Source organism: Taurulus bubalis (genome assembly GCF_910589615.1).
Source record: "Taurulus bubalis genome assembly, chromosome: 3".
NCBI lineage: Eukaryota > Metazoa > Chordata > Actinopteri > Perciformes > Cottidae > Taurulus > Taurulus bubalis.
Window position 1 is genome coordinate 13,023,119 of NC_136591.1, and position 24,961 is coordinate 13,048,079.

The 24,961-nt window shown below is 41.8% G+C and overlaps 3 protein-coding genes across 5 annotated transcripts; all 3 read left to right on the forward strand.

Annotated features, from left to right (window-relative positions):
- Positions 1–253: 253 nt before the first annotated feature.
- nectin4a (nectin cell adhesion molecule 4a) lies at positions 254–14,625 on the forward strand. Its single transcript, XM_079215373.1, has 11 exons — positions 254–642; positions 4,596–4,793; positions 5,267–5,434; positions 6,515–6,793; positions 7,277–7,394; positions 10,714–10,868; positions 10,973–11,132; positions 11,467–11,542; positions 11,855–11,917; positions 12,834–13,022; positions 13,143–14,625. The coding sequence occupies exons 1-11, from the start codon at positions 588–590 to the stop codon at positions 13,533–13,535; spliced, it is 1,854 nt and encodes a 617-aa protein (XP_079071499.1). The 5' UTR covers positions 254–587; the 3' UTR covers positions 13,536–14,625.
- A 1,642-nt stretch (positions 14,626–16,267) lies between these two features.
- Positions 16,268–20,715, forward strand: LOC306733863 (ubiquitin thioesterase OTUB1-like). Of its 3 annotated transcripts, none has more exons than XM_079215172.1 (7): positions 16,268–16,336; positions 17,309–17,370; positions 17,867–18,070; positions 18,146–18,264; positions 18,605–18,689; positions 19,648–19,842; positions 20,140–20,715. In XM_079215172.1, the coding sequence occupies exons 1-7, from the start codon at positions 16,291–16,293 to the stop codon at positions 20,335–20,337; spliced, it is 909 nt and encodes a 302-aa protein (XP_079071298.1). In that variant the 5' UTR covers positions 16,268–16,290; the 3' UTR covers positions 20,338–20,715. The 3 variants fall into 3 exon arrangements, with proteins under 3 accessions (XP_079071298.1, XP_079071299.1, XP_079071297.1); XM_079215173.1 differs by having other exon boundaries at positions 17,867–17,965; XM_079215171.1 differs by having other exon boundaries at positions 17,867–18,264.
- A 582-nt stretch (positions 20,716–21,297) lies between these two features.
- On the forward strand, positions 21,298–23,443 carry cskmt (citrate synthase lysine methyltransferase; the record flags this gene model as incomplete). Its single annotated transcript, XM_079215512.1, has 2 exons — positions 21,298–21,382; positions 22,102–23,443. The coding sequence occupies 2 exons, from the start codon at positions 21,298–21,300 to the stop codon at positions 22,776–22,778; spliced, it is 762 nt and encodes a 253-aa protein (XP_079071638.1). The 3' UTR covers positions 22,779–23,443.
- Between the last annotated feature and the right edge of the window lie 1,518 nt (positions 23,444–24,961).

Sequence of the window (24,961 nt, forward strand, 5' to 3'; positions counted from 1 at the left end):
TTGGACACAGTTTTAACTGGCTACTAATGTCTGCTTTTCACCTGCCTCTCCTCTGAGCAGAGCATGTAAAGACGAGAAAATAACTGTCATGTTGCCTCAACCAAACCGGAATGGTGGCTTTTGGCTCTGAAGTGCATGTACGTGCGTGTGGTTGTGGGTAGGTCTGTGTGTGTCTGAGAGAGAGAGAGAGATAGAGAGAGAGAGAGAGAGAGAGAGAGAAAGAGAGAGAGAGAGAGAGAGAGAGAGAGAGAGAAAGAGAAAGAGAGGGAGGGAAGCTCAAACAGGTGTATCACAAACAGGTAAAGCTGCTCCTTCTTTTTTCTAAAGGGCAAACATGATGGCATGTGCTTGACAAAACAACACGCAACCAAACCCAGAGGACGTACACTTTCCACAAGGACTGAGTTTTTACAACTACAACATAACATAGTATTTTCCCAGGAAGGGATCAAGGATGGAAGCATGAGTCCGCCTCAGTGCTTCATGCATGCCTGCCATTTCGGATACCATTACCTGGACTGATGAGCGTTGTTTCAGTGCTGAAATTGTCCCAGCGTGTGCACAGTTAACAGTAACTGCCGAGGAGAATGACACCTCTGCCGATCAGACTGTCTGTGTGTCTCTGTGTCTTCTGGATCTTTGGTAAGAAGGCTTTCCGTGCAGTGATATCATGCAGAAATACAGTGTTATTATTTTAGAGTTTACAGCATGTCTGTGTCTTTATCCTGTCTGGTGTCACATGTGAGATTCCCTCAGGGCAATGGCATGCAAGCTGTCCTCAACAACAATTGTGTAGTGACCTTATTGTAGGCTGTTTAATATATATCCCTATAATACTTATATACCCTATAATAGGCCTGTTCATGACACTTTTGCACCAGGCTGAATGGTAATGTTTAGAAGACCATTACAAATTAAGAAATAAGATAGGTATTTAAGATGGGACCTTTAGTTTTCTTGCTATAGAAAGGTGTCCTCCATTGTCTCATGTATATTCACAAGCTAAGTTCTGTACACTCTGGTTAGTGGACCCGCTTGTGTTGATGATAGACTTAGCAGGAGCAGTGCTGTTAAAGAAAACTGATATTACTGGAAAAACAGGTTGCTGTTGATCAATTCCCCTCCTGCCTGATTCAAGGGAACTGTGTGTGTGTGGGCCCTTCTAGTAAGATTGTGTGTGTGTGTGTGTGTGTGTGTGTGTGTGTGTGTGTGTGTGTGTGTGTGTGTGTGTGTGTGTGTGTGTGTGTGTGTGTGTGTGTGTGTGTGTGTGTTGTAAATGCAGTAGGTTTATCTACTGTTTAATATTATTACTCAATGTATTAGAATGCATGGATCAGCTCATATGAACTTATTAATAGTTGAGGTTGATACAAATCTGCCCAAAATGCAAAATCGTACACAATGTCAGAGAATGATAGTTTTCAATCCCATACATCAAAGCAGATATACGCGGAGTGTTGTTTTAGTAACGCAGTACGGCTTAAACCTCAGGGTGACAAACACACCACGCAAATTCATGGAAAAACACACCTGTCTGCACTACTCATCTGGTCTGCTGGTAAATGCATGAATCACATCCCCACTGACATATCCGAACAGATTCTCCTAAATCAGATATGGAATCAACTCCTGTAAGAATTCCCGAGGGTGAGACACCCAAACACGCAAACACCCAAACCTGTGAACGTGGTACAAGTTGCGTTGGCTGTTTTGGAATGTCTGACCATGTTTCCACGGGGATCAACAAAGTCAAATGTGTGACGGACAACCATTGTATGAATTGCCCTTTTTTTGCCATGGTACCCAGTGGATAAATCCTAATTATTTGGATGATTCCCTGAGTTGTTCTCTTACGTCACCATGAAGTTCACATGTGCGGCCTTCAGTGTCTCAGCAACATTTAGACATTAATTTCCCCCTCTTGATGAAGTGCTTTAGCGATCCTTGTAATTTCTTATCTAGCGCCACCTTTAGGTCAGAATTTCAATACGTCAAATACTTAGGATTTCTGACTTGGTTCCCTCGACCAACAGTTGGTTGGTTGCGAGTTACTGCAGGAAATAAGCTCTGTGGCCAACAAACAATTATGATGCAAACAATGCTGCCACTCATTTTGGCAACTGCATAGTGACTTGCATACATTCAAAAGTAGATCGTGAAACTGAAAATATAGACCTGTGAAAACAGACCCTGGAAGTGATTAGTCGAACAAATTAGAACTGCTGTCTGCACAATAACTATATTGCTTGTAATGCATTTGCATTAGCAGATCTTTCACAACACAGAATTATATGTCTGCAGCGAGAGGAATATCTCCCTAAGAGTTGCAAACAAACTCTTGTCATGTCTTGTAAACCATATTCCATGCAGGTTTTACAGGAATCAGCATCTCGTGACTTTATGAGATTGCTGGAGGACAGCAAAAGATATAATTTGACTCAGTGTCGTTAGTCTACGCCAAACTGAAGGAGGGGGGGAGATAAATTGCAAAAAGAAAAATAGAGATGCACGCTAGTGTTTGTGGTTTATAGTGTTGCAGTGTGAAACGTGTGTGTGAAGTGTGTGTTGTGTGTTTCCTGAGCCTTGAAAGGCTCACTCTGTCCAGACACTGAGGTATACCTCTGTTAGTTTGCTGTGAACGCTTATCACGAACAACGAGTTAAGCGACATATCTTTCCTTGTGCTTTTTCTGACAGACAACTTGTTTTCTCTCTCCTCCCTCTTGTCTGTCTTCACTCTGTGTGGACTCTCTGAACCCCGTCTGTGCTTCTCTTGGCTTCAATTTAAATTCTTGCAGTCTGAATATGTGTGAGAGTGAGAGGAGGCCCTTAATGCTAAGATAAGCTAATTGGCTGATGCAGCTTCCTATTAAACAGACAGATATGAGAGTGGTATCCATCTTCTAATCTGAAACGCAACAAGAAAGCAAGCAGCATTTCAAATATTGAGCACATCAATTGCCTTCACACAGCTGAGACGGCGGCTAGAAGCTAACGGGGCCAACAGTACAAACAGCACAAACAAAAGCAACAGTGCTCACAGAGCCAACCATGTTTTGGAAATTGGAGGGTCAGCGCTATGCTTCTATGACGATGTTATCAGCTGTGAACGCCGTATGAGTGCAGTGCAGAGCAGCGTCCATGAGCTAGCCAGTGGATCATGCTAACATGCACTAACATGCGCTAAAAGGCACAAGCGGCCGGCCCGGCTAAGTCATGAAAGCACAGAGAAACTCAAATAACAACACACACAGAGGAAGGGCGACTTCATTCTCTGCTTAGCTAGACATTACTACACTATATCTTGACAGAGCTAATAGTTGTTTACTGCTATAATTATGCTCTGGATGTGGCAGAGAACCTTTAATTAACTTCACTGACAAAGAAGAAGCTTGAACCAAAATGTATGTGCATTTTTTTTTTATTCACTCTCCACAGCTGAGGTAGGTTGAACTGGAAAGATAAAGGCTAGACCACATTCTTCAGTGGGAAATAGGGTGACCATATCCATAACACCAAAAAGGAGGACACTATGCGGTATTTTGTGAGGCTGTGAATAATTGCATATAAGGGGTGCAGTTTGATTTTATTAAGTGTAAAAAGAGGCGATGTGAGCCCTTTTTAATGTAATTGATCTCCTTGGAGCATACCCTGCTTTATCAATTAATTATTTTGTATTTTTTTATTTTTAATATATATATGTATATCTATATATATTATATGTAATATATATTATATATGTAATATATTATTAATATGTAATTATTAATTGTAATTAACAATAATTTAATATGTATTTTTTAAATGTATTATATATATATACTTATATATTCATATAGATACACATATAATTGCAATCAATTCGGTCAAAAGTAAAAAGACACTGCTGAAGTTCAAAGTAAAGGTTAAATTAAAATCTTAAGTTATGAATCTCAACCTTTCCCTCTGTCAAACTGATGTAACGTTACTGTGAATAAATAATAAACTAATAAAGATTGCTCGTTATATCCTCAAAACAGAATTATATCTCATGTTTAACCGCTACGGAGAAATCGGAGCCAGCGGATCATTTAAAAAAGTGCTGCCGAGATCAGGCTGCTCTCGGTGGGCAGCAGAGCGCTGACCGCCCGGTGCTTGCGGGACTCACCGGTCCCGCGAGCAGGACCTCAACTTTCAGTTGTGTGTTTTCTCATCAAGTGCAGAGAAGAAAGCATTATGAGAGACGGCCGCTGTAGACATTTTAACGCTGATTGGCCAAGACTCGACACGTCACATCAAAGATGTTCTATTTGCGAAGATCACGACCTCAGCTTTTTTCCGTGTCTCACTCCAATCTCAGAAAGTTCACACATATTTTAATTTCAAAATGGCAATTTCGACGAAAAGTGACAAGTTTGCAGGTATGCAAAAAGGAGGACAAATACGCGTCCGGTTTGATGCTGCGCCGGACCACGGTGGAGCTGAAGGGCACTTGGTGTTGACTTCAGCTTCCCTGCATATTGAAACAGGTCAATTTCAGGATCTCTCAAACGACTGATTTCAGATTGATCTCTTCCTCATATGTATTTTCTTACCTACCTACAGCTCTTCTTTTAGTGACAGCGACATGGGGAGACTTTGTGGATCTCCCGTTAAAAGATCCCATATTCTCCCTGGCAGAGGAGAAGACCGTCCTGCCATGTCACTACCAGCCAACTGGTGACACTGTGGTGGTGCAGGTCACCTGGTATAAGGAGAAACCCGATGCCACCAAGGAGCAGATCATCACTGCACACCATTCTAATGGACAGACAGGTCAGTTGGTGCATTGGCCTCGCTTCTCTCTGCAGCATGCTCAAAAAAGTTTCTTCAACTTCAAAGTCTTCACACTGGTCACCTTACCCTATCTTTGTTATATAGCACTCGCTCTTCTATGCTCATTACAGCGAGTGGATTTGTTAGTTTCAGTTCACAACTGCTCATAAAACTAATAGAGCTTAAAGGTTAGCAGTTTACAACCATCTAAACGATTTAGGAATTTAAACTTACACCCATTGTGAGTGTGATACTTGCCAAATAAAACCCTGAACTAAACACCCAGAATGTAAATGTATTTTTAAGCAGGCGTGCAGTCATGTGTATGCAACAGAAAGTGACAAAAGAAACCCTGAAGGTCCGCTTTGAACTTGCTGGGCCTAATTTTCTTTGACACATCCGATCCTCCCACTCATAACTCTCTCCCTTTCTCACACTGTGTCCCTCTCTCCATCTCCTCTGCCTCTCTGCAGCGTTTGGGACGTGGTCTCAACGTGTGCACTTTAAAAGCAGCGAGCCCACCATGGACTCGTCTCTGGTCATCATGAGCACAGAGGTCTCTGACGAGGGGAAATACCTCTGCCGCATCAGCACCTTCCCCTCCGGCAACTTTGACAGAAAGATGTCACTCATCGTGTGGAGTGAGTCTCTTCCTCATGGCCATACAGTAGGAAAAGACTCAGTCAAGTTTGTCAAGATGCAGGGCTGCCAATATGTCGCCCAGGGAGGAAAACTGATAGTTGCAAAAGACTTGTCAGTCAAAGGGGGAACCAATGTGATGTTTGCACAACATGATTCATATATTTTAAGAGATAATGAGTTTTACTACAGACCTGATAATAAAATAACATAATTGCATACTTACTTATCACCTTGTTTGTCAGTAGGTTTTCAAACACAAGTTGATCATCACGCTCCTTATAAGCTAATAATCACCAGCCTAGGAAACATAATGGGATTTCATAAGGAACTCATTTTTAAAAACCCTGATAATATTTCATTGGATGTTAAATCTGATTAGCATTTTAGAGAAACATTGTTCTCATGTTCCAACATTTCTACATTATTATCCCACACCACACATTATGTTTAATTGGTTCATTATGCTACGTTTGTATCTCTTTCTTGGACTTGACCAGGGGAACTAAAATATGTAGTCCACTTGCCAAATGTATTTCCAGGGTGTCAAAGCATCCTGGAAGGCTTGATTAAGCAAGTCATAATAAAGTAAATCAATGCTCAGTAATAATTGTTCAGTGCACGTTTTAACCGTCAGTCTCGGGCTAATTTTGTACATGCCATTTCAGTTTTTCAACCTGGCCTTGATAATGTAATACATTAGAAGTCATGTTATTCTCTGTAGCATTTTTATGACTAAAGAAGCAACTAACACACTTAAAGGAAAAAAGAGAAACTCACATTTGTATTGTTATAAAGTTATTATTTAACTGTTCATATAACACTGTTAAATACTTGACACTGAGCCCCCCCCCACTTAAACAAATGAAAAAAACACAAATATAGAGGTCCCTCATGGGAAATTACTCAAATAGTTTTATATTTTGAGGAAGATGTGTCTGTTCATGTAGGATACACACTCTTAGTAAGACACCGATTGAGAAAATATGTTTACAGTTCATTCTAAGTCTATGTGTGCATTCAACACGACTTATCATCATTATCTTCATTCTAATCAAACATTGTGACCTTTCCCCTTCCAGCCGTTCCTATCTCCTCCCTGGACCCTGTGATTCTGGTGGAGGGACAGTCCTACCGACAGGCCGCTTCCTGTCGCTCTGTTGCCCGCCCGCCTCCCCGCCTCTCCTGGGAAACCGACCTGAACGGCCAGGCCGTCGACCGTTCCTCCGACAACGGGGCGGTCTCCTCGCACTACTCCCTGCACCCCCTGAGGAGCATGAACGGCAAGACGCTGGACTGTCTGGTGTGGCATCCGACTATGAAGGTGCCCCGCAGGCTCACAAACAAGCTGGTGGTGCACTGTGAGTATTCATCAGAAATATACACAGGAAGGGTTGCTTTATAAAAAGGATTGAATTGGTCCCTTGGTCAAGAAGAACAATGATTCATTCCAAACATGCACAGAACAAGCATCTGTTTCAACACTTCCAGCTTTACTTCCTGTTTTTCACTTCAAAGCAGGATGAGACTTTATAATCACTTTTTGCTCCTCAGTTTAATTTGCACTTCTTTACCGTATTAAATTCCTTATTGCAAATAGTTGAAGGAGAAAAATTTAAAACCCTAATATATGGCCATTGTGTGGTTACAGGATTTTGTCAGGGCCCTATGACCATGAACTTTGGCTTTGTTGCTATATCCTTGCTTACTTGTAAAATAATACATTCATTGGAAGTTGTCCTTCATACAACGGCAGCAGTTGAAAAGCTTGACCCTACACTCGCTCCTGGTCTTTGGTTCTCCTCAGCGAAACAAGCTGATAAAACATTTTTTTTTTCTTCCAGTCCCTCCCCATGCAGAGGTGTCTGGCTTCAATGAAGACTGGGCCGTGGGTTTGGAGAATGCTGCCCTGAGGTGTGTGAGTGGAGGAAACCCCAAACCACAGAGTTTCACCTGGATCAGGTACAGTAGGACCCGCCCCTCTTTTCTGGCTGTCTGGTACTTGTGTGTGACTAACTCTGATGTGTCTGGTCACTGTTACTTTTCTCGTAACTTAAGACAGTAATTAGACCAATTATTTTTCCTGCAATTCCACCATTCAAGGGTACATATGGGATGTTCAGTGCACTCAGGTCATCCTCGTGAGCCAAAGTCAATCCCAGACGCAGTAAAAACGCCTCCAGGTGACTGGGGTGTTTTCATTATTTCTTCTTAAATGTAACTGCGTGCTTCAGACTAGACAACGTGTCTATCTCAAAAGGCACGTCATTTAAAGCAATATTGACATGCAATGTAAACTGTGATAACCGGTTTAGGGAAATTAACTCATCTTTTATTAGTAACTCAGAGAAGTTTGCCAGTTTCATATCAAGTCATGAGTTGCATTTGTCTGATACATATTTGTGTGCAATTTGCTGATTACACTGTACGGAAAATAAAGAACTAACCCTGAAACTGGATGTGACTAAAGTAAATCTGCATAGTAACAACTTGAATACTGTGGAATATCTAGACCGCTGGTAGCGCTATGGAGCAATGCTTTTATGAGTGGGTCTCTGTTCGCTGGTGCCATGCTACACATACCTGCTGATGGTTTCCTGCCATCTGTTAACAGTAGTCCATTGATTGACAGTCAGAAGCAGAAATGTGCGGGGAATGTAGCCCGCCCAGAAAAGTCAGAGACGACGACGGGCAAGAAGTAGACATGGATGTAAACAACACACAATTTGAAATAATCAAAAAGCCGTAATGCAACATGTTTAAGAAGATAAAAAAATGCACTCAATACTTTGCAAAACACTATAAAAATTTGCTGTATAATTACAAATAGCATACTAGAGATGGAGACCAATAAAACAAGCATATTGTGTCCATTACTCCACCGAAGTTAGCTGTGGGCCAATAGAAACTCGGATTTTATTGTGACACACTGCAATAAGTTTAATATTTTTGAATGGTTGCACTTCCTGAAAGTCAGCTTTAGCCTCGGTTTAGATATCTGAATATATTAGGACTGTGCCAGTACCGCTACTGTTCATTTTCTCAAAGCTTTTCAGATCAATTACTCATAATGTAAGCTATAAATGCAATTTGAATAAGATCGTTTAAAGGCATGTAACATTGTGGGTTCTCCCATTAGTGGGACTAATAAAGAATGATCTCATCTGATCTTGACATGATTCAACTTGAAATGTGCTTTCACCATGAAATAGGACTGAAGCATTTAACTTGAAAACATTTAGAATACACATACTTTCAATAGTACAAAAGTTATAAGCGTATGCTTAATCTGTGTAATGGTTAAGAGGGAGTCCATGGAAAATGTTCTCCTTTTTAAGGGATCCCCCATCCCAAAACGTGTGAGAAACCGTGCTTTCAACAACACATATTCAGAATCCATTACTTGTTAATGGATCCTCCCCAGATTATACTTTGGGTTCAAATAACTTGACAGTGTAGTGGAGATGGTTCTCCACTCTTTCCACATGACTTAACCAAACAAGTCCTGGCATTGTCACCTCCTGATTCTGCTGCCTCGATGGAAACTGACAGGCTCAGATGTTGCGTGTGTCATGTAAAAATGCGGCACATCGCTGCCCGGCTTTAAACCCAGACGGGGGCTTGGCTCAGATGCCTGACTTCTTCTGCTTGAGTCACCTTGTGTCATTTGTGAGCCTTTCCTTTTGGTGCGTTGAGAGATTCTCAGGGTGTGGCGTAGAGTTTGGCGAGAAAATTATGAGCCACAAAAAGTGACTGGAAGTCTCCCATGGAATCATGAGAAGTGACAGTTAGGCCCCAAGGGAAGAATTCCTCACACACAGATGGGGCGCTGTTAAATTTAAATAAAGTAAAAAATGCTGAGCGGGGGTTTCTTCGGATTTGATTTTTCCAGGTGATGATGTGCACATTACTTGTTGTTAGTCACAGGAGCACACACATACATGTACACACACACACACGCAAAATCCCAAGTTATGGGCAACCTCTCCTTCACATGAACACACGCACAGATACAAATGTGCTGCTGTTGCAGTAGGCAAACCTGTTGGCTTTGTCAATAAAAGGCGGGGGGTGAAGTAATAGCTGGTGTCACAGTGTCCTGTTGCAGCTTGTGCCGAGAGCAGACAGATGAGAGAGTTTCGCACGAAGGAGGGAGCTCGAGGGGGATGAGGAGAAAAAGCGAAAGGGATGAGCAGCCCCAACGACAGAGGCGAACTAGTGGGAGCAGGATTACAGAATGGTTGGGGTGAGCCAGGGGGCGGAGAGAGAGAGGAGGAGGAAGAAGAGGAAGCGTAATGTGTAGGTTTGCGTGAGGTGTTATCATGGAGCTGAGTCATGTGATACAGATAGTTCCTCTTCTCTGCTGGTGGTAGAAGTTAGTGAAGCCTCTGTGAATGGAAACGTAGGTATGCTTCAGTGCATCCTATAGAAGTGGAAATACAGCCGGTATTTCTGGGGCAATTCAGGCTGATAATGCTAATAGGCGGAGATTAACGTCGAGTCATGTCCTCAAAACAACAACACTGAGGCAACACCCTCTTGAATGAGTCACTCTGGTTTCAAACAATTAACGGGCATTGTTGAAGCAGCATGGTAAAAATAATAAAACAACGAAATAATAATGTAAATAAATACATAAATAAATGCCACCCTCGCTCACTAATCAATCATGAGTAACAGAAACGAATCAGAAAAGAATAAAAAAGCAGAAACGGTGGCGTGGTCAGCATGAGCAGTCATAGGCTGAACAAAGGAAACTGCATCACCGACAGCAATGTCAGCTCCATAAGCGACTCTGTGCAGAGAGTGGTTCAGAAAAGACGGGGTTATGTATTTTGTTTTTGTGCATTTAAGCGTTTCCCATTTATTTTGGAGTGGGGGAGGGTTTTCAGACTCGTCTGTCTGGGATATGTTGATGAGTCCTACTTGTTACCTGAGAGGATACAAATCTACCCTTCCTAAAACTGCTTAAATTAAATTAAATTCTACATATCAATTAGTTGTTTTTTCTAGAGCCAGGGCTCTAGATTAGAAGTCTGATATAATAAAAGGCATGCTTTTATTCTGTGACGGCCGTGGGATAAACAAAATTGGGGATATGTTCTAAGTGTCTGTGTTTTAATATAGGAGCTAAAGCGTGAACTTCCAAAATTTTGAGAAAAAAACAACAACTCACAACTCAAAATGCATGCCATATGTATTGACACAGACACACATTCAAAAGACAAAATTGTCCCAAGTGAGACACAAGTGTTAATCTTTGTTTCGTTTCTGAATGCAGATTGGGTGGAGAGTTGCCGGAAGGTGTCATCCCCCACCCTAACGGAACACTGGCTTTTGGGAGACCCCTTAGCGTGTCAGATGGAGGCACCTACCAGTGTGTGGCGAAGAATGACGTGGGCGTAGGGAAGGCAGAGGTGGAGATTGATGTGGCAGGTAGACAACAGCAAAGTCAACACCACATACGGACTTAACTCTGGGAATAAATGTGTGCATCCATCTAATTCTGCCAACTTCCCCACCGACTCACCTTTTGACAGAATCTTCTCAGAAGCAGGGCCTGATCGAAAACATGCTGATGATCATCGTGGGGGGCGTGGCCGGGGGGCTGCTGATCGTGATGCTCATCATCGTCATCACCCTCACATGTCATCACAAACGCAAGAACAATAAGCTGGAGAGGGAGCTCACTGTGAGGAAGTATGTCGATTTTTTTTTAAATGATTTTAATTAAGATAAAACAAGATTAAACCTTAATGATCTCTGCAGGCAAAATTGAACCAATGATAACAACTAAGAATGGAGCAAATCAGGGCTATTAAGCATATTACATCTGACAGTTACAACAGTATTAAGTTCAATTAGAGGAGCACAATGCGTCAAATTCCGTTGCTAGATGACATGAAATAACGGCAAGAAATAGGCACAAACACTAAATAAAAAATATGCAGGATGAACTACATAGAAACGTACACAGAGAACAATTCAGTGAATCCTATAAATATCTTTGATCTCTGTCTCTCGTTTCTCACAGGGAGGAAATAAGCACTCTCTCCAGGCAAGCTTCTTTCAGGAGAGTGAACTCTGTCAGCACAGATGCCAGAGGAACGGTACGACACTGAATTATTCTTTTCACACTGAGCATGCTGTCCTACTGCAGCACCGTCTCGTGTTTCCTCCTGTGTGTTTGCACGTTCTGATTCAGGCTGCCGGTCCCATATGTTTCACTCATCGGTTCATTCGAGGATCCGTATTTAGAATTTGTGCTGTGATGAATACGTAATACTGTGGCAGTCAAATGATAATATCGTGTCTGTCATCCGTCACTGCTTTGCCTACAAGTGAGTTGCTGAGGAAGTTTTGACATTTTTTCTTCCCCCAGTGACACATCTAATCTATCCCTCTATTTCTTTTCATTGCAGACGGAGGAAAACATCCCTTTGAGGGTGGAGGGAACCATAAGGAACAGCATGTCTTCCCTCGGGGTTAGTCTACATATCAATCTCACTCTGCATGCAGGGCCTGGGGACTGGGGCCCGGGGCCAGACGGCTAAATTCTGAGCGTCACCATTTCTAATCTGAATGCAGTGCATTTTGGATATTGATGATAAAAACGACAACACATTATATTGTTGAACACCTTTGAGCTACTTTTATGTGCCGTTTGTTTCTGGAGTATGGCTTTTCAATTTAAAAAAAAAAAGAAAAGCAAGAAGGATATTTCCCATAATATCCGTCTGTGGTGTTATGTTACACTGCGGGACCATGGCCTTCTGTAGAAGGTTATTCCAGTTCAATGTTTTACTGCAGCCTCTCACACACACATTTTAGACCTGTAGCTGCATTGCTAAAACAATGACAGTCAGTCTTGTGTCTAACATTCATACCAAGAGCCTCCTTATGTAAGCTACCAATGAATCATAAATACACACATCTATTTTCCCTAAGATGATTCTGATTTTTTATAGGAGGCATCTTGGAAGTTATTAGGACATTATTCAGAAATATAAGTGTTACATAATCTTGCTCTGAATTATTTTGTAGTCGAGCAAATTTTCAGAGAGAGAATATTTCTGAAAAGTCCCGTACACTTGCCCTGATTATTACTTATTATTACTTACCCCATTAGAGCAAGGCTAGCATTCAGTTTCCAGACTAACTGTTGCTTTATGTTCAGCACACAGATGCAAGAATGGTATACTTTTTCTCATCTAACTCTCGCCAAGAACGTTCATATCCCAAAATGTTGAACTGTTGCAATAATTGATTAATTAGCATGAGAAGTAAATTATATCAGTATGACGTGACTCCTGACGTGAAATACAGGTGCTAACAATAATACAATCTGTGCATCTAAGCAGTGAATGAGTGAATACTGATCCATGTTTCCCGCGCGGGCAGGAGCAGGCTAACTGCTTGGACAGCCGATCCACTCTCTCTGGTGGACGGGGAGGAGGAGGAGCGTTTGACTACCTGGGCAGGCCAGTCCTGCACAACAACACGCGGAGAGGAAGAGACAGGCCTCTGGACAAAGACGAGGAGAGCCGACTCAGAGTGGAGACATATGTGAGAAACAGCGCTATTTCTTTGGTAAGTGTGTCTTTCTGCATGCGTAATTCAGGTGCAAAAATTGTGGAATGCATTATTACCTCTGCATGCTTCCCTAATGATGATGCATTTATATAGTGTGTGTACTCCATGTCTTCACAGCAGGAAACTCGTTTCCACCCTCCACTCACGCCATCAGCCTTCCCAATGGTGCAGTCCACTGAGATTGTAAGACAGCTGAACGGCAGCGCCATTATCCCAATAGATGGCGGTTCACGGCCAGGAAGCGTCACCAAGAATCACCAGCAGCCTCCCCTGAGCTGCAACTATCCACAGGTGACAGATGACGAGGATGAAGTAGATGAAGGTTTGGGGGGTCCCGCCAGTCAGGAGCATCCTGATGACCAGGACAGCGAGACCAACAGCTCCCAGGTGTCCGAGGCTCACAGTACCCGCTACCTGCAGACTAATGGCACACTCAGACCCAAACGCAGGACAAGCCCCACTGGGGTTGGTCCACATGCCTCCCTGATCCACAAGGCCCAGATAGTTTAGAGGGCAGCTGGAAAATATAACCCGTGAAGCGACAAGACTGGCCAGCTCCGGTCTTGGAGGTGCTTTGAATGCGGATACACAGGAAATGTTTGGTGGTCACGTATGAACAATCTGCACCTTGACTGCAATGCTGCACCTTCTTTATTGTGTGGGAATATGGTGCAATAGAATAAAATCTTAAATGGAAAAACTCTACTCTGAAGCATCTCCTGGACATTTCTGAATGTCAAATGTCTGCCGGATGTCCTGTGATCAACAGTGTACTCTGTATTCCTCAGGATGACTGGCGCAAACAAAAACAATGTCGCAATATTTCCAGTGCAGCTACTACAGCGTTTAACCGCAGACACTATTCCTTGCTTGTCTTTCGCAATCTGTTGCTCTGTAACGAACAGGTGAATGCACCTTTTTATGGGGGCTGTCGAAATGTACAGTAGGAAATCAAGAAATTCAGGAGAAGGGGTGGACTCTGTGGGAAAATTGGTACATCAGCAACGGACATTGCAACACTTCTGTAAGGAGGGAGGATTTCTGCTGTCGTGGAGTTCAGTGTATCAGTAACTGTGCCTGTGTCGAGTTCCCTTACACAACACGGTTTGGGATCTGATCCAAACCGTGGGGTAGTTCCTGTCAAGCCACACCTGCAACACGCATACCTCCGCATTGTCTTGTGACTTTGATTTGAAGCACTGAGACATTTTGGATCAGATAAAGGCTTCATACAGACAAAACACGACTAATGTATCCTATACATGTAGTGATTTGGCAATCTGTAAATCTGTACAAATATACAAAGGATTTCTTAAAGTGTTTTATATTTTTTCTAAACCCAAATCATCAATACAGTAAATAGTAAAGCATACACATAGAGCAGATACATAATTAATATACCCTGTTCCGTCTCCTATGTGAGAATGGCATTTTTAACATGCACACACACTAAATAAATACAGGTGGGTATATATGTTGTGTTCCTCCGTTTATGCACACACACACACACACACACACACACACACACACACACACACACACACACACACACACACACACACACACACACACACACACACACACACACACACACACACAGTGGATGAAAGCTGGAAAAAGCTACCACATGTTTGTAATGTATATTTAAATTTAGCTTTAATTCTTTTTTTACTGATTGCGTGTTCTACTTTTGTGAATACATCTGGATATTAACACTAGAGACCAGAGACAAACAAAGGCTGCCACAAATGTGGACACAGCCTCCTGTATCTGTACGTTTCTTCTGCCGGCAGGATGTTTTTCAACATTCAAGACAAGACGATGCCTTTCCAAGGAGAATTTGACATAAACCGGTACAGATTTTTAGTATTGTGTCAAAACCAGACATGTATTATTCATCTGGAGATTAATAATAGTGGATACGTTTTATATACATCAGTGTTGGGTTCTGTTACAGCCCCGCTATGGGAACCATAGTGCCATAGGGAAAATATGGAAAAATGATCACTTTTGCTTTTTTTTGGCAAATATGAAGTATTATTTTGTTCTCCACACATGTATTACATGTTTTGATTCATGTTGCCTTCTGTAAATACAACACAAATATGAGTTTTTGGCAAAGGCAATGCACCATAAGACTTACTGGCACCCAACAGGTAAGAGCAACAGATAAGTGGTGTTTTGTGTTAATGTGGGTCGTTGTCGCTGTAGACAGCGCCCCCTGATGTTTACTGCTGGAAAGTGCAGGTACCTGAACGAGCCTCATGCCAAACGACAGAACTATGAAAGACTCTGCATTCCACTGTGATTTGGGAAAATTATCTTCCTGGTTACTTTTTCATTTCTTTTAAGGTCTTTGTATGGGTATCAGTTTGTATTGATGGGTTGGAAATAAATGTGCATGGTTTTTGTAAAACTTTGATGTTAACTAAAACTATTTTCTGGATCATCTATATAGGAAAGACTACACTGAAATGTATTCTGGCTTGCCAGCGAATTGTCTGTTGAGACTCCTGTTGATTTTTTTGCAGGGGTTAAGGTGCCCTGGGGGGCCACATGAAGGGATTAACCGTTCTTCAAACTCTGGATGCGTGGTCCATGTGTCCTGTTACATTATGCTTTTATGCATTAAGTTTGAGTTAGCCTGTGGTACAAATTAAATCAAGGCAAGACACCATGTACGCATAACATCTACTAAAAACTAAAAAGGGATTTAACCTGGATTTTGACACAGAGCAATACAAGGCAAGAGCATAGTTAGTAATAATGTATGAAGACACCAAATGTCTGTTATAATTTTAGTTTTGCTAGGCAAACCCGAACCAAACAAATGTTTGTACACTGAACTCACATTAACATGAACCAATTCACAACAAAGTAAACACAGTGTGGCCCCTAGGGGTCTGGGAGCCTTGGGGGCAGTTGTCCACTTTGAGGTGCTGGTGATCCAGCCCTGGCCTTCTGTCCTATGAGGTAGTGTTTGGATGTTTCTCACAGCATTAGATCAATGATAAAACTTTTTTTTATATTATGGGCTGCTTCAGTTTGATCACAATGGAAGAACAGCATACAGACTAAACAAGACTGTGCTTATAGTTTTGTTTAAACCCCATTCCGTTCAAAGGGCCCATGGCATGAAAGGGTGTACCAGTGTTATAAACAATTAAAAAAATCACACAAACACAAGATACATAAATAAGACTCGCCCGGAAGTCTGTAACGAATGAGGTCATGCAGAAGGAGGAAACAGATCTCGTTAGCTAAGATGGCGGAGGAGCAGCAGCAGGAATCATCACAGGGAGAGGTGGAGGGTGAGAGAAACACTTCCGACATTAACTGTCCGGCTAACAGCTATTGGGTTCGGAGCCCGAGAACCCACGAGGGCCCGCCCGGCCGCTGCCCTCTGGAACCAGGCAGCGGCGAGGGGGAGACAGGCCAGGGCTAGCGGGCTAACGTTAGCTAAAACCGTTTGCTAACGTTAGCCCGCTGCCACTGCTACACAAAGAGAAAACGGTTGTTTAGTTACAGACGAGGCCACTGTACGTGACAGTCCCGGAGTTTTTTACACAAGGACATGTTCAAACTATACGTTTAATATTAAATGTAGGAGCCCCCTCTTGTTGGGAGGTAAAACCACCACATTCGTCGTGAGGGGAATGTGTTTTGTTTACGCACAGGTCGAGCTAGCCGAGTTGAGCTGATTGACGCTAGCTGGTGTTGTGGATTAAGTTATTTTCATGTTAACTGCTGACTGTGGCTGAACGCGCCCGTGGTGGCGTGTAATGACAGCACGCGATGAAAAAAATTGTAGTTTTCTTCGCGCATGCTTTGTTATTGTCTTCATTAAATGACGTGTTTAATGCTCAACGCCACCCGTCTGATTATTTGTGTTGTTTACGCGAGTGTTGTACGGTCTCTCTTTAATGTCAAGAAATGATCAGAGGAATAAACATAAATACATTAATGTACAGGATTTTACACACTGTGATAAAGTGTCACTGAAAGCACGAACTCTCTCTCTCTGCCACCGTTGAAGCTAATGCTGTTAAATTAAGGCTTGTTCTAGATTATTTATTTTAAAAATGTGTTGCAGGTGCATTGATGATGTCATGGGTAATCCAGCTGTATTGTTTACACATGGGTGAATGTCCTTATTTAATAGTGTACTGCTCTGCTATTTGCTACTGCATTTGCTGTATTGTAAATCAGCCTCACCGGTCTTATTTCATTTCAACACTATTGCAATCTAAACCTGACTACTTTTCCATTGTGCTATGCTTCAGGAGTGAATTGCCTCGCATATGATGAGGCCATAATTGCTCAACAGGACAGAATTCAGCAGGAGGTGAGATATCCCTTTTTTATTGAGTAGCAGAAAAGTTATTTTTCAGTTTTTCTCCGTTAAACATTCAGAAAATTCTGCTTATGAGTGGATACAGCTGCACTCTTGCTGTGCCGCTGTCAACACCATGGAAAATGCAATATATATATATATCCATATCCATATATATCCATATCCATATATATCCATATCCATATCTCATTTTGGTTTCAGCCTTTAAAAACTGCCCAGTAACTAATGACCTTGACCTGTTCAGACAACTATGATACTATTCTGCACAGCTGTGGCCTATGAATAAACAATGCTATTTTATAAAACAAACATAATACATCCTAAATGGAAGTTCTGTATTGTATGTATAAATGCGTAGCTTTTTTGGGGTCCTTTTTGTCACCTTTATTTAGACTACAAGAATAGCTTGGGTCAAGAAGGATGCGCCCACGGGTGAAGTTTCTTATCGTGCATGCCCCGATAATGATTTTTTTGTGTGGGTATCTAGATCGCCAACAGTAGCCCCTTAGTGTCGGACAGACAGGCCCTGACGGTGCTGCAGAGGGAGTACGCTGCGGATGACACGGTTTATCAGCTCAAGATCAAGGTCAGTCAATCCGCACCACCTGGTCTTCGGTTACTGCACCCACCTCAGGGTGCATTTCATCCACAGTGCAGGGGGTCTGTTTATCCAGAGCAACAAAATAAAACGGTACGTTGCTTGCATACTCAAATACAGTCTATGTATTCAATTTTTTTTTATCATTCTTTTCTCCTTTTGCTGCAGGACCTACACAAAAAATACTCGTACATTCGCAAGACACGACCAGATGGGAACTGTTTCTACAGAGCGTTTGGCTTCGCACATCTCGAGTCGCTGCTAGATGACAGCAAAGAACTTCAGAAGTGGGTGTCGCAGTGGTTGCAGTTTGTGCTATTGTAGCTATCGGCGTCTCACACTTCATTTTGGCCCATTTAAAGTCTGTTTTGTCTTCCCTTGACTGCAGTAATTTACATATATATACAAATGTTTTTTTAAATAGTTGTATACAAATCTATCACAGTGCCAGTTATGTGCCAGTCACCAAACAACTAGGTGTTTTGTTGTCTGTTATGGGTGAAAAAATATGTGTGCGCACAGTGATCTTTGTCGGTTTGTCCTGTCTTCACTGTTCTCCGTGATACTTAAAATCTAGCAAACGCTATGGTGGCCATAATCTCAGGATTATTGAATTTATCTCTACAGGTTCAAAGCAGTTGCAACTAAAAGTAAAATGGACCTGGTTAACGAAGGCTTCACTGAGTTTACCATTGAAGACTTTCACAACACTGTAAGTTTCTTGTGCAAGAAAAATTACATTCATTGTTTATTAAAAACTGCAGACTTTTTATTTAAAAACTGAAGTAGCATGAGAATTTTTGTAATTTTATTTTTTTAAGTAGCTTTCAAAAATGACTTTCTGATCACAAGTGGAAAAGTTTTACAAAATCCTCTATCATGGTATATGTAATTTCATATCTCGATAGCAATATATATCATGGTACAGCATGTTTTTTTTGGTATGCTCCTGTGTGACAGATACAAAGTTATGAGGATGTTCTCATTTTAATTTGAGAATGTATGATTATGAGAACGTAAACTCTGCAGTTTCAACTCTATTTCAGCAATAGAAAAATGAGAAATACGTATTTCCAGCTTTACACTGACTGTTTACATGAAAATATAGAGTAATCGGATTAAGATAATAGGTTGATTTAACTATGCTACGGTGTTTCCATAAGCATAGCAAGTGTCATTTTTGATATCCTGCTCAATCTTAGTTTATATGTGCTTGTTATTATCAGTTTAGATGACAAAAGTGTGTCACGGTATGACTTCATCACGATACAATTCCACTGAAAGGCCATAAATGATCATGTTAAATAAGAAGAAAGAAAAGAAAAAAGAAACATGCACTTTATTAATCCCCTTGGGGAAATTCTTCTCTGCATTTGACCCATCCCTGGTTAGGGAGCAGTGGGCAGACCTTTGAGGCGTCCGGGTAAATCGCATAGCCCTTATCAAAGTACGCACAGTGTATTTTGCATCTTGTTGAATTAGGTGTGTGATGCTGTTCACTGTAATCTGCTCGTCGCCTTGCCAAATCTGAATGGTCACTTGCGAAAGTACATGATGCATTTGGTCTGCTGGAGCACACAGGCAGACTAGATTTGACCAGTTGGACAGGGATTTGGCTAGATGGGACACGTACATATCAATCTAAATTATGTGAATGTCTTTCCTCCAAGTTCATGGACCTGATCGAATTGTGTGAGAAACAGCCGAGCCTGCAGGAGCTGCTGAACTCCTTCAACGAACAAAACATGTCGGACTACGTGGTCGTGTACCTGCGGCTGCTCACCTCAGGCTACCTGCAGCGAGAGTATGGCTTCTTTCAGCACTTCATTGAGGGAGGACGCTCTGTCAAGGAGTTCTGTCAGCAGGTGTGTTTTTTTTAAGTTTTCAAATTTGAACTTAAAATGAACTTCTAGTTCCCGAGAAACATAATTGGGTCTCATAACCATTTTCCTCTTTTGCCAGTTGGTGTGAAAGCGTTATTAATAGAAAAGATGGTCACCCCCTTGGAAAGTTGTCACTATCAATGTGTTCCACAGCATATGACGCTTTGTGTTGTGAATTACAATGTAAAGTATATGATTGCAATGTTCAATATCGATCAATATTGAAGTTCTGTGAATACTTAATGACACTTAATGTTTTTTCTTTCTTTCTTTTTCAAGGAGGTGGAGCCCATGTCTAAAGAAAGTGATCACATTCACATCATCGCCTTAGCCCAGGCCCTAGACGTATCCATCCTGGTGGAGTACATGGATAGAGGAGAGGGAGGAACAGTCAATCACCACGTTTTCCCTGAAGGCGGTGACCCACGCATTTTCCTCCTCTATAGACCTGGCCATTACGACATCTTGTACAAATAACACTCATAACCACAGCCCACCTCATTCTCCTCCTGCTGTACGATACAGCAGTGGGTTAAAAAAAACAAAAAACTTCAGCAGGCACGTTGATGAAGCGTACATCTGTGTATGAGACTACACGTGTATTTGAAAAAGATAAAAACACATTACAAGCCTCCCTTACCCCTCTCGCCTCAAACTTCCAAGTCTACCCTCAGTCATCACAAAATGGTTAATAAAAAAAATCTTTGGAAAAAATAGAAGTGACTCCAGGCATTTAGAGTTGTACAGGTTTTTTTTTTTGTGTGGTTGTAAATGTTATCTACTTGCTTTATGTTGGATTCTTTTCCTTTGTTACACTTCGTTTCATTGAGTTTTATTAAAGGGATTTACATCTTATTTCTTGTCTTTTTTTTTTTCTTCCCCTGAGCGGTCAGATTTAATTTAGGGTTGTATGTAAAAAAGGGATCTATTAATCCCTTTTTTTAAGAAGCAGTGTAAAAGGAGATTTCCTTTTGCTGAATTAAATGAATAAAGCAATGACATTGTTAAGCAAAATGCAATAAACCCCATCGATCTTTGACGTTTTATATCTCAACAGTGATAGTGTGCTGGCACGAATTCCACCTAAACAACTGTTTTGGTTACTTATTCACATTGCGCATATATTCAATGGAAGGCATAGTTTCAGTGTATGCATTATACAGCAATGGAGTACATTGTTTACTGACATTACTACAGGAGTTAACAGTTATGTGCGTTCACTTTGTTTACACCTGGATGTACACATGCGCAGGACGCGTCACAGCTGCTTGCGTAACCCTGTTCAAAGATGGTCTTCTACTCCAACAGCAGACGCTTTCTCGTTCCCGGTTTCGCGGGCGCCGATTCTCGCTGCTGCTTTTGCGACCGAGAAATGTGGGCAGAGTGAGAGGTCTCTCGTTGGACAAGACTGAGGACAGGCAAAGTCGCTGAGGGAAAATGTCTCCGCTTACTAAGTCGCTGACTTCGTCCGCTGGGAGAATAGCTGCAGCGTGTGCAGTGCGGCGTCACTCCTCTCTGACAGGTCGGTTCAAACAAAAAGGTTTTATCCATCATTTTAGAAGGCTGCATTGACTGAATGTTTCTGTATCGGTATTGTGACAGTAAGTAACACATGGCAAAGCTCTGAGTCAACGAGCTAACCGCTAGCTATAATGTTATAGAGGTTATATATGAGTAACGTTATGGTCAGTTGAATAGCTAATATCCTCATCCTAAAGTCCTCATTTGACTTAAATTGAGTCTCAGGTGTGTGTGTGTTGTCTTGGTTAATTGTCACTGATGTGTTGGCTACAAATTAATTCAAGAGAGTCCCTTTAAAGTAGCTCTTTAAAGGTGTGCAATGAAGTGGCTAAACTAGTGCAGTCTAATACAACACATTACAAGCATCATTATAGTCTTCACAAAGGGAGCATTTAATGCGGGCTGTATTGGTTTGTAGCTCTGGTTAACGTTACCTCATGAACTGGCAATGTGAATCATTTGACAAACTTGAACAGTTAAGTCTTCTAAGGACCCAAAACAAGATCTTAAATCATGTGTGTTATAAGAATATATATATATATATATATATATATATATTTTTTTTTTTAAATAACATATTCATTTGACTTATTAAATACATTTTTAGCATAAAGTCCCTCAAATAATGACAGAAGCATGGAGGCTATAAGATAAGTTGTATGTGTTTTTTACTGATGTTCACTTCCTAACTTTTGTGACACAATCCCATCTGTGTTTCAGCTGAACTGATTGAAAACATGGATAAGAAAGCAACCTGGGACCGCTTCTACACTGAGAACAGCAGCAGGACAGCCACCTTTAAAAACTTTGAGTGGTTCTTTGGCTTCGATGCAGTCCGGGACTTCATTATGCCCCTCTTGCAGACCAAGCCCCACCCCGATGGTCTGCTCCAAGTCCTGGATATGGGCTGTGGCATTTCTGCTTTAGGGCCCTGTATTTACAGACACTCTCCTCTCCCGGTCCGGGTCACTTGTGCAGACATTTCCCCCATAGCCGTGCGACTAATGCAGGAACAAGTCCAAGCCAAAGCCCTTCAACCTCACAGTCCTTCGTCTCAGCTGGAGTTCGTAGAGCTGGACTGCACACAGCTCCACAAGCGCTATGGCTGTCGCAGCGTGGACCTTATCGTTGATAAGGGCACCACAGATGCCTTGTTGAGGTCTAAGGAAGGGCAACGGAAGGCCGGTCTGGTGCTGCAGCAGTGTTTGAAGGTGTTGCGGAGCTCAGGATCTCTGCTCCAGTTCTCTGATGAAGACCCTGACGCCAGGCTGCTGTGGCTAGAGACTGAGGCACAGGAGCCCGGGGTGATGGCAGCAGATGTTGGGGTGCAGGAGGTTGGGAAGCTACGGGGAATGACTTACTACTGCTACCAAGTGACTCCTCGCTCTATTGTGTAGAACTTTATTCATCTGGGTGGTCATGATATTTAATGAGTAAATGACTGCATATGATTGTAAAACAACTCCTTCATAAGGCACAGAGAGAGATACAAGACAGACAAACCGATAACAACAACAAGAGATTCACTAGTATTAAAAACCGGAAGGGAAATGATAAAAGTCTAAAATCGGGTGTGTTTGAATTACTTTCGCAGAGCTGGCAACACAGAGAGCTTAATATAGTCGTTGTCCTAACCCTAAGATCCTCCCAGTTTCTGGTGGAAGATGACGAACCACTTCAACTATCTGAGACGTTAGAGGGAGGTCAGAGACTTTCTAGTGGGTTGGTGGTTTTGCCCGTCCTGGCTCTCTGTCCCGGTCTCCGGCTCCTGCTCACTCCCCAGACCTGCCATCCTCGGACCGTCCACTAGATGTCCTCAGACTCTCTTGCCAGTCCTGGTCACATGACGTCCCCTCTCATCTGCACACCTGTTCCCAATCTCTTCATCAGGCCTGCAGTTTGTGACCGGCCCTTTTCCACACACTCGTTGTCAGTTCGCCCCGGTGACTGTGAGCCTCACATCTGTGCTATCTAGAATCGGCCTTGTTGGATTTGTTTGCCTGTATGGACTGGCTTCCAAGTTTTGATGCGTTCCTATCTCAAAACTCTTGTACATACTCGAAAGCCTATAGATGTACTGTTATTAAACACCTGAACTGATTTTCTCCCTGCTTTCTCTGCATTTCGGTCCAGTTTGGCTTTTCCCCGAGTCGTGCCCCCATCAGTGTTTTGAGAAACATTACCACACAAACAACCCATAATGTCGGTGGTGATGGAGTTGACCAACAAATCCACTAAGAGTGGTATGTTGTGGTTCGCACAACTCTGCACTACAGGCATTTGAGAAGAAAACAAAACCCACATTAAAGGACACCATAATGCTGACAGTGCTGTGTGATTAGTTACAGGGAGAACACAATTCTAATGTCTATTTAAAATACCATCCAGTTTGCCTTTTATGTCGCCTTTTGTAATACTTTTCCTATTGTTATTGTCAGTGAAAATCAATGCCACTTGTAGATGGATGAGCGCTTGATGAAAGTGACAGATTGTGGAAAAATGCTAGTTAGTGTTAATGCCATATCATTTAACTCAGTGATTAAACTAAATGGGTGTTAAGTAGCCACTGTGTGATACACATACATATTGGAGTGTGTCTGTGCCTTTCTTCTTGAGGCAATTCAAAGGCTACAACAACAATTGTCGGCATATTAAAAAACTTTCCACAAAGTATTGATACCATATCCCAATGTCAGGCCATTGTTATTACGGCAATTTAGGGTTCCCTAAGACATGTTTTCATACAAGCTTAATTTACAAAAATAATACAAAATTAACAACAAAATAAATGGAAATTCAATCAATTATAATTTATCAGATAAAAAATGTCACACTATGGTTGGTTAGAACAGGGGTGTCAAACTCATTTTAGTTAAGGGTCTTAAACTGCCCATTTTGATCTCAAGTGGGCCGGACCAGTAAAATCACAGCATAATAGCACATAACGACAATATTACTCTGTTTAAATCATTGGTGACGGTTTTTGGATTATAAACCCTATTTTAAGGTCTTTCTACAATAAACTAAAACATAAAGACCAAAAATTCATAAATCAGCTCACTGTTTATCTGCCTGGGCTCTCCTCTGCAGATTCCCTCGCTTTGTGACACGTTTGTGACGCCACTTTCATGAAGTGATACATTTTTAACGACTGTAGTGGTGTCTGTCATAGGTATCAACTGGACTGGACCCCCTGGCGGGCCGTATGTTTGACACCCCTGGGTTAGAATGTACAACGACTCATTTGGGCATTGTTACATTGTAGGTCAAATAAAAATAATAATTTTGGAGCGGGGTGGAAGAGGGGTAATATTACGCCGAAAAAATGTCCCAGCTTAATAAATCCTAAACAAACAAAGGAAAAAAACGTGGGTTTTCTCTGATTAAATTAGCAAAATATACATGACAAAACTATTCTTTGAGACCATAAGGTCATAAATAAAGGAGAATAAAAATCAGATTCTCTGAGATTAAACTCACAAATTTATGAGAGAAAAAGAGAATAAATAGTGGGGCTTTCTGTCAGGGATCCACATTGCTTCTTTTTGCAAGGTGAGATCAACTTGATCACATCACAGAT

Coding starts and splice junctions, on each gene's coding strand:
- nectin4a (XM_079215373.1), top strand. CDS start 588: ATGACACCTCTGCCGATCAGACTGTCTGTGTGTCTCTGTGTCTTCTGG. Junction 4,794..5,266: donor CCATTCTAATGGACAGACAG/GTCAGTTGGTGC, acceptor GCCTCTCTGCAG/CGTTTGGGACGTGGTCTCAA. Junction 13,023..13,142: donor GAAACAGCGCTATTTCTTTG/GTAAGTGTGTCT, acceptor ATGTCTTCACAG/CAGGAAACTCGTTTCCACCC.
- LOC306733863 (XM_079215171.1), top strand. CDS start 16,291: ATGGCGGAGGAGCAGCAGCAGGAATCATCACAGGGAGAGGTGGAGG. Junction 18,690..19,647: donor TTGAAGACTTTCACAACACT/GTAAGTTTCTTG, acceptor CTTTCCTCCAAG/TTCATGGACCTGATCGAATT. Junction 19,843..20,139: donor TCAAGGAGTTCTGTCAGCAG/GTGTGTTTTTTT, acceptor TTCTTTTTCAAG/GAGGTGGAGCCCATGTCTAA.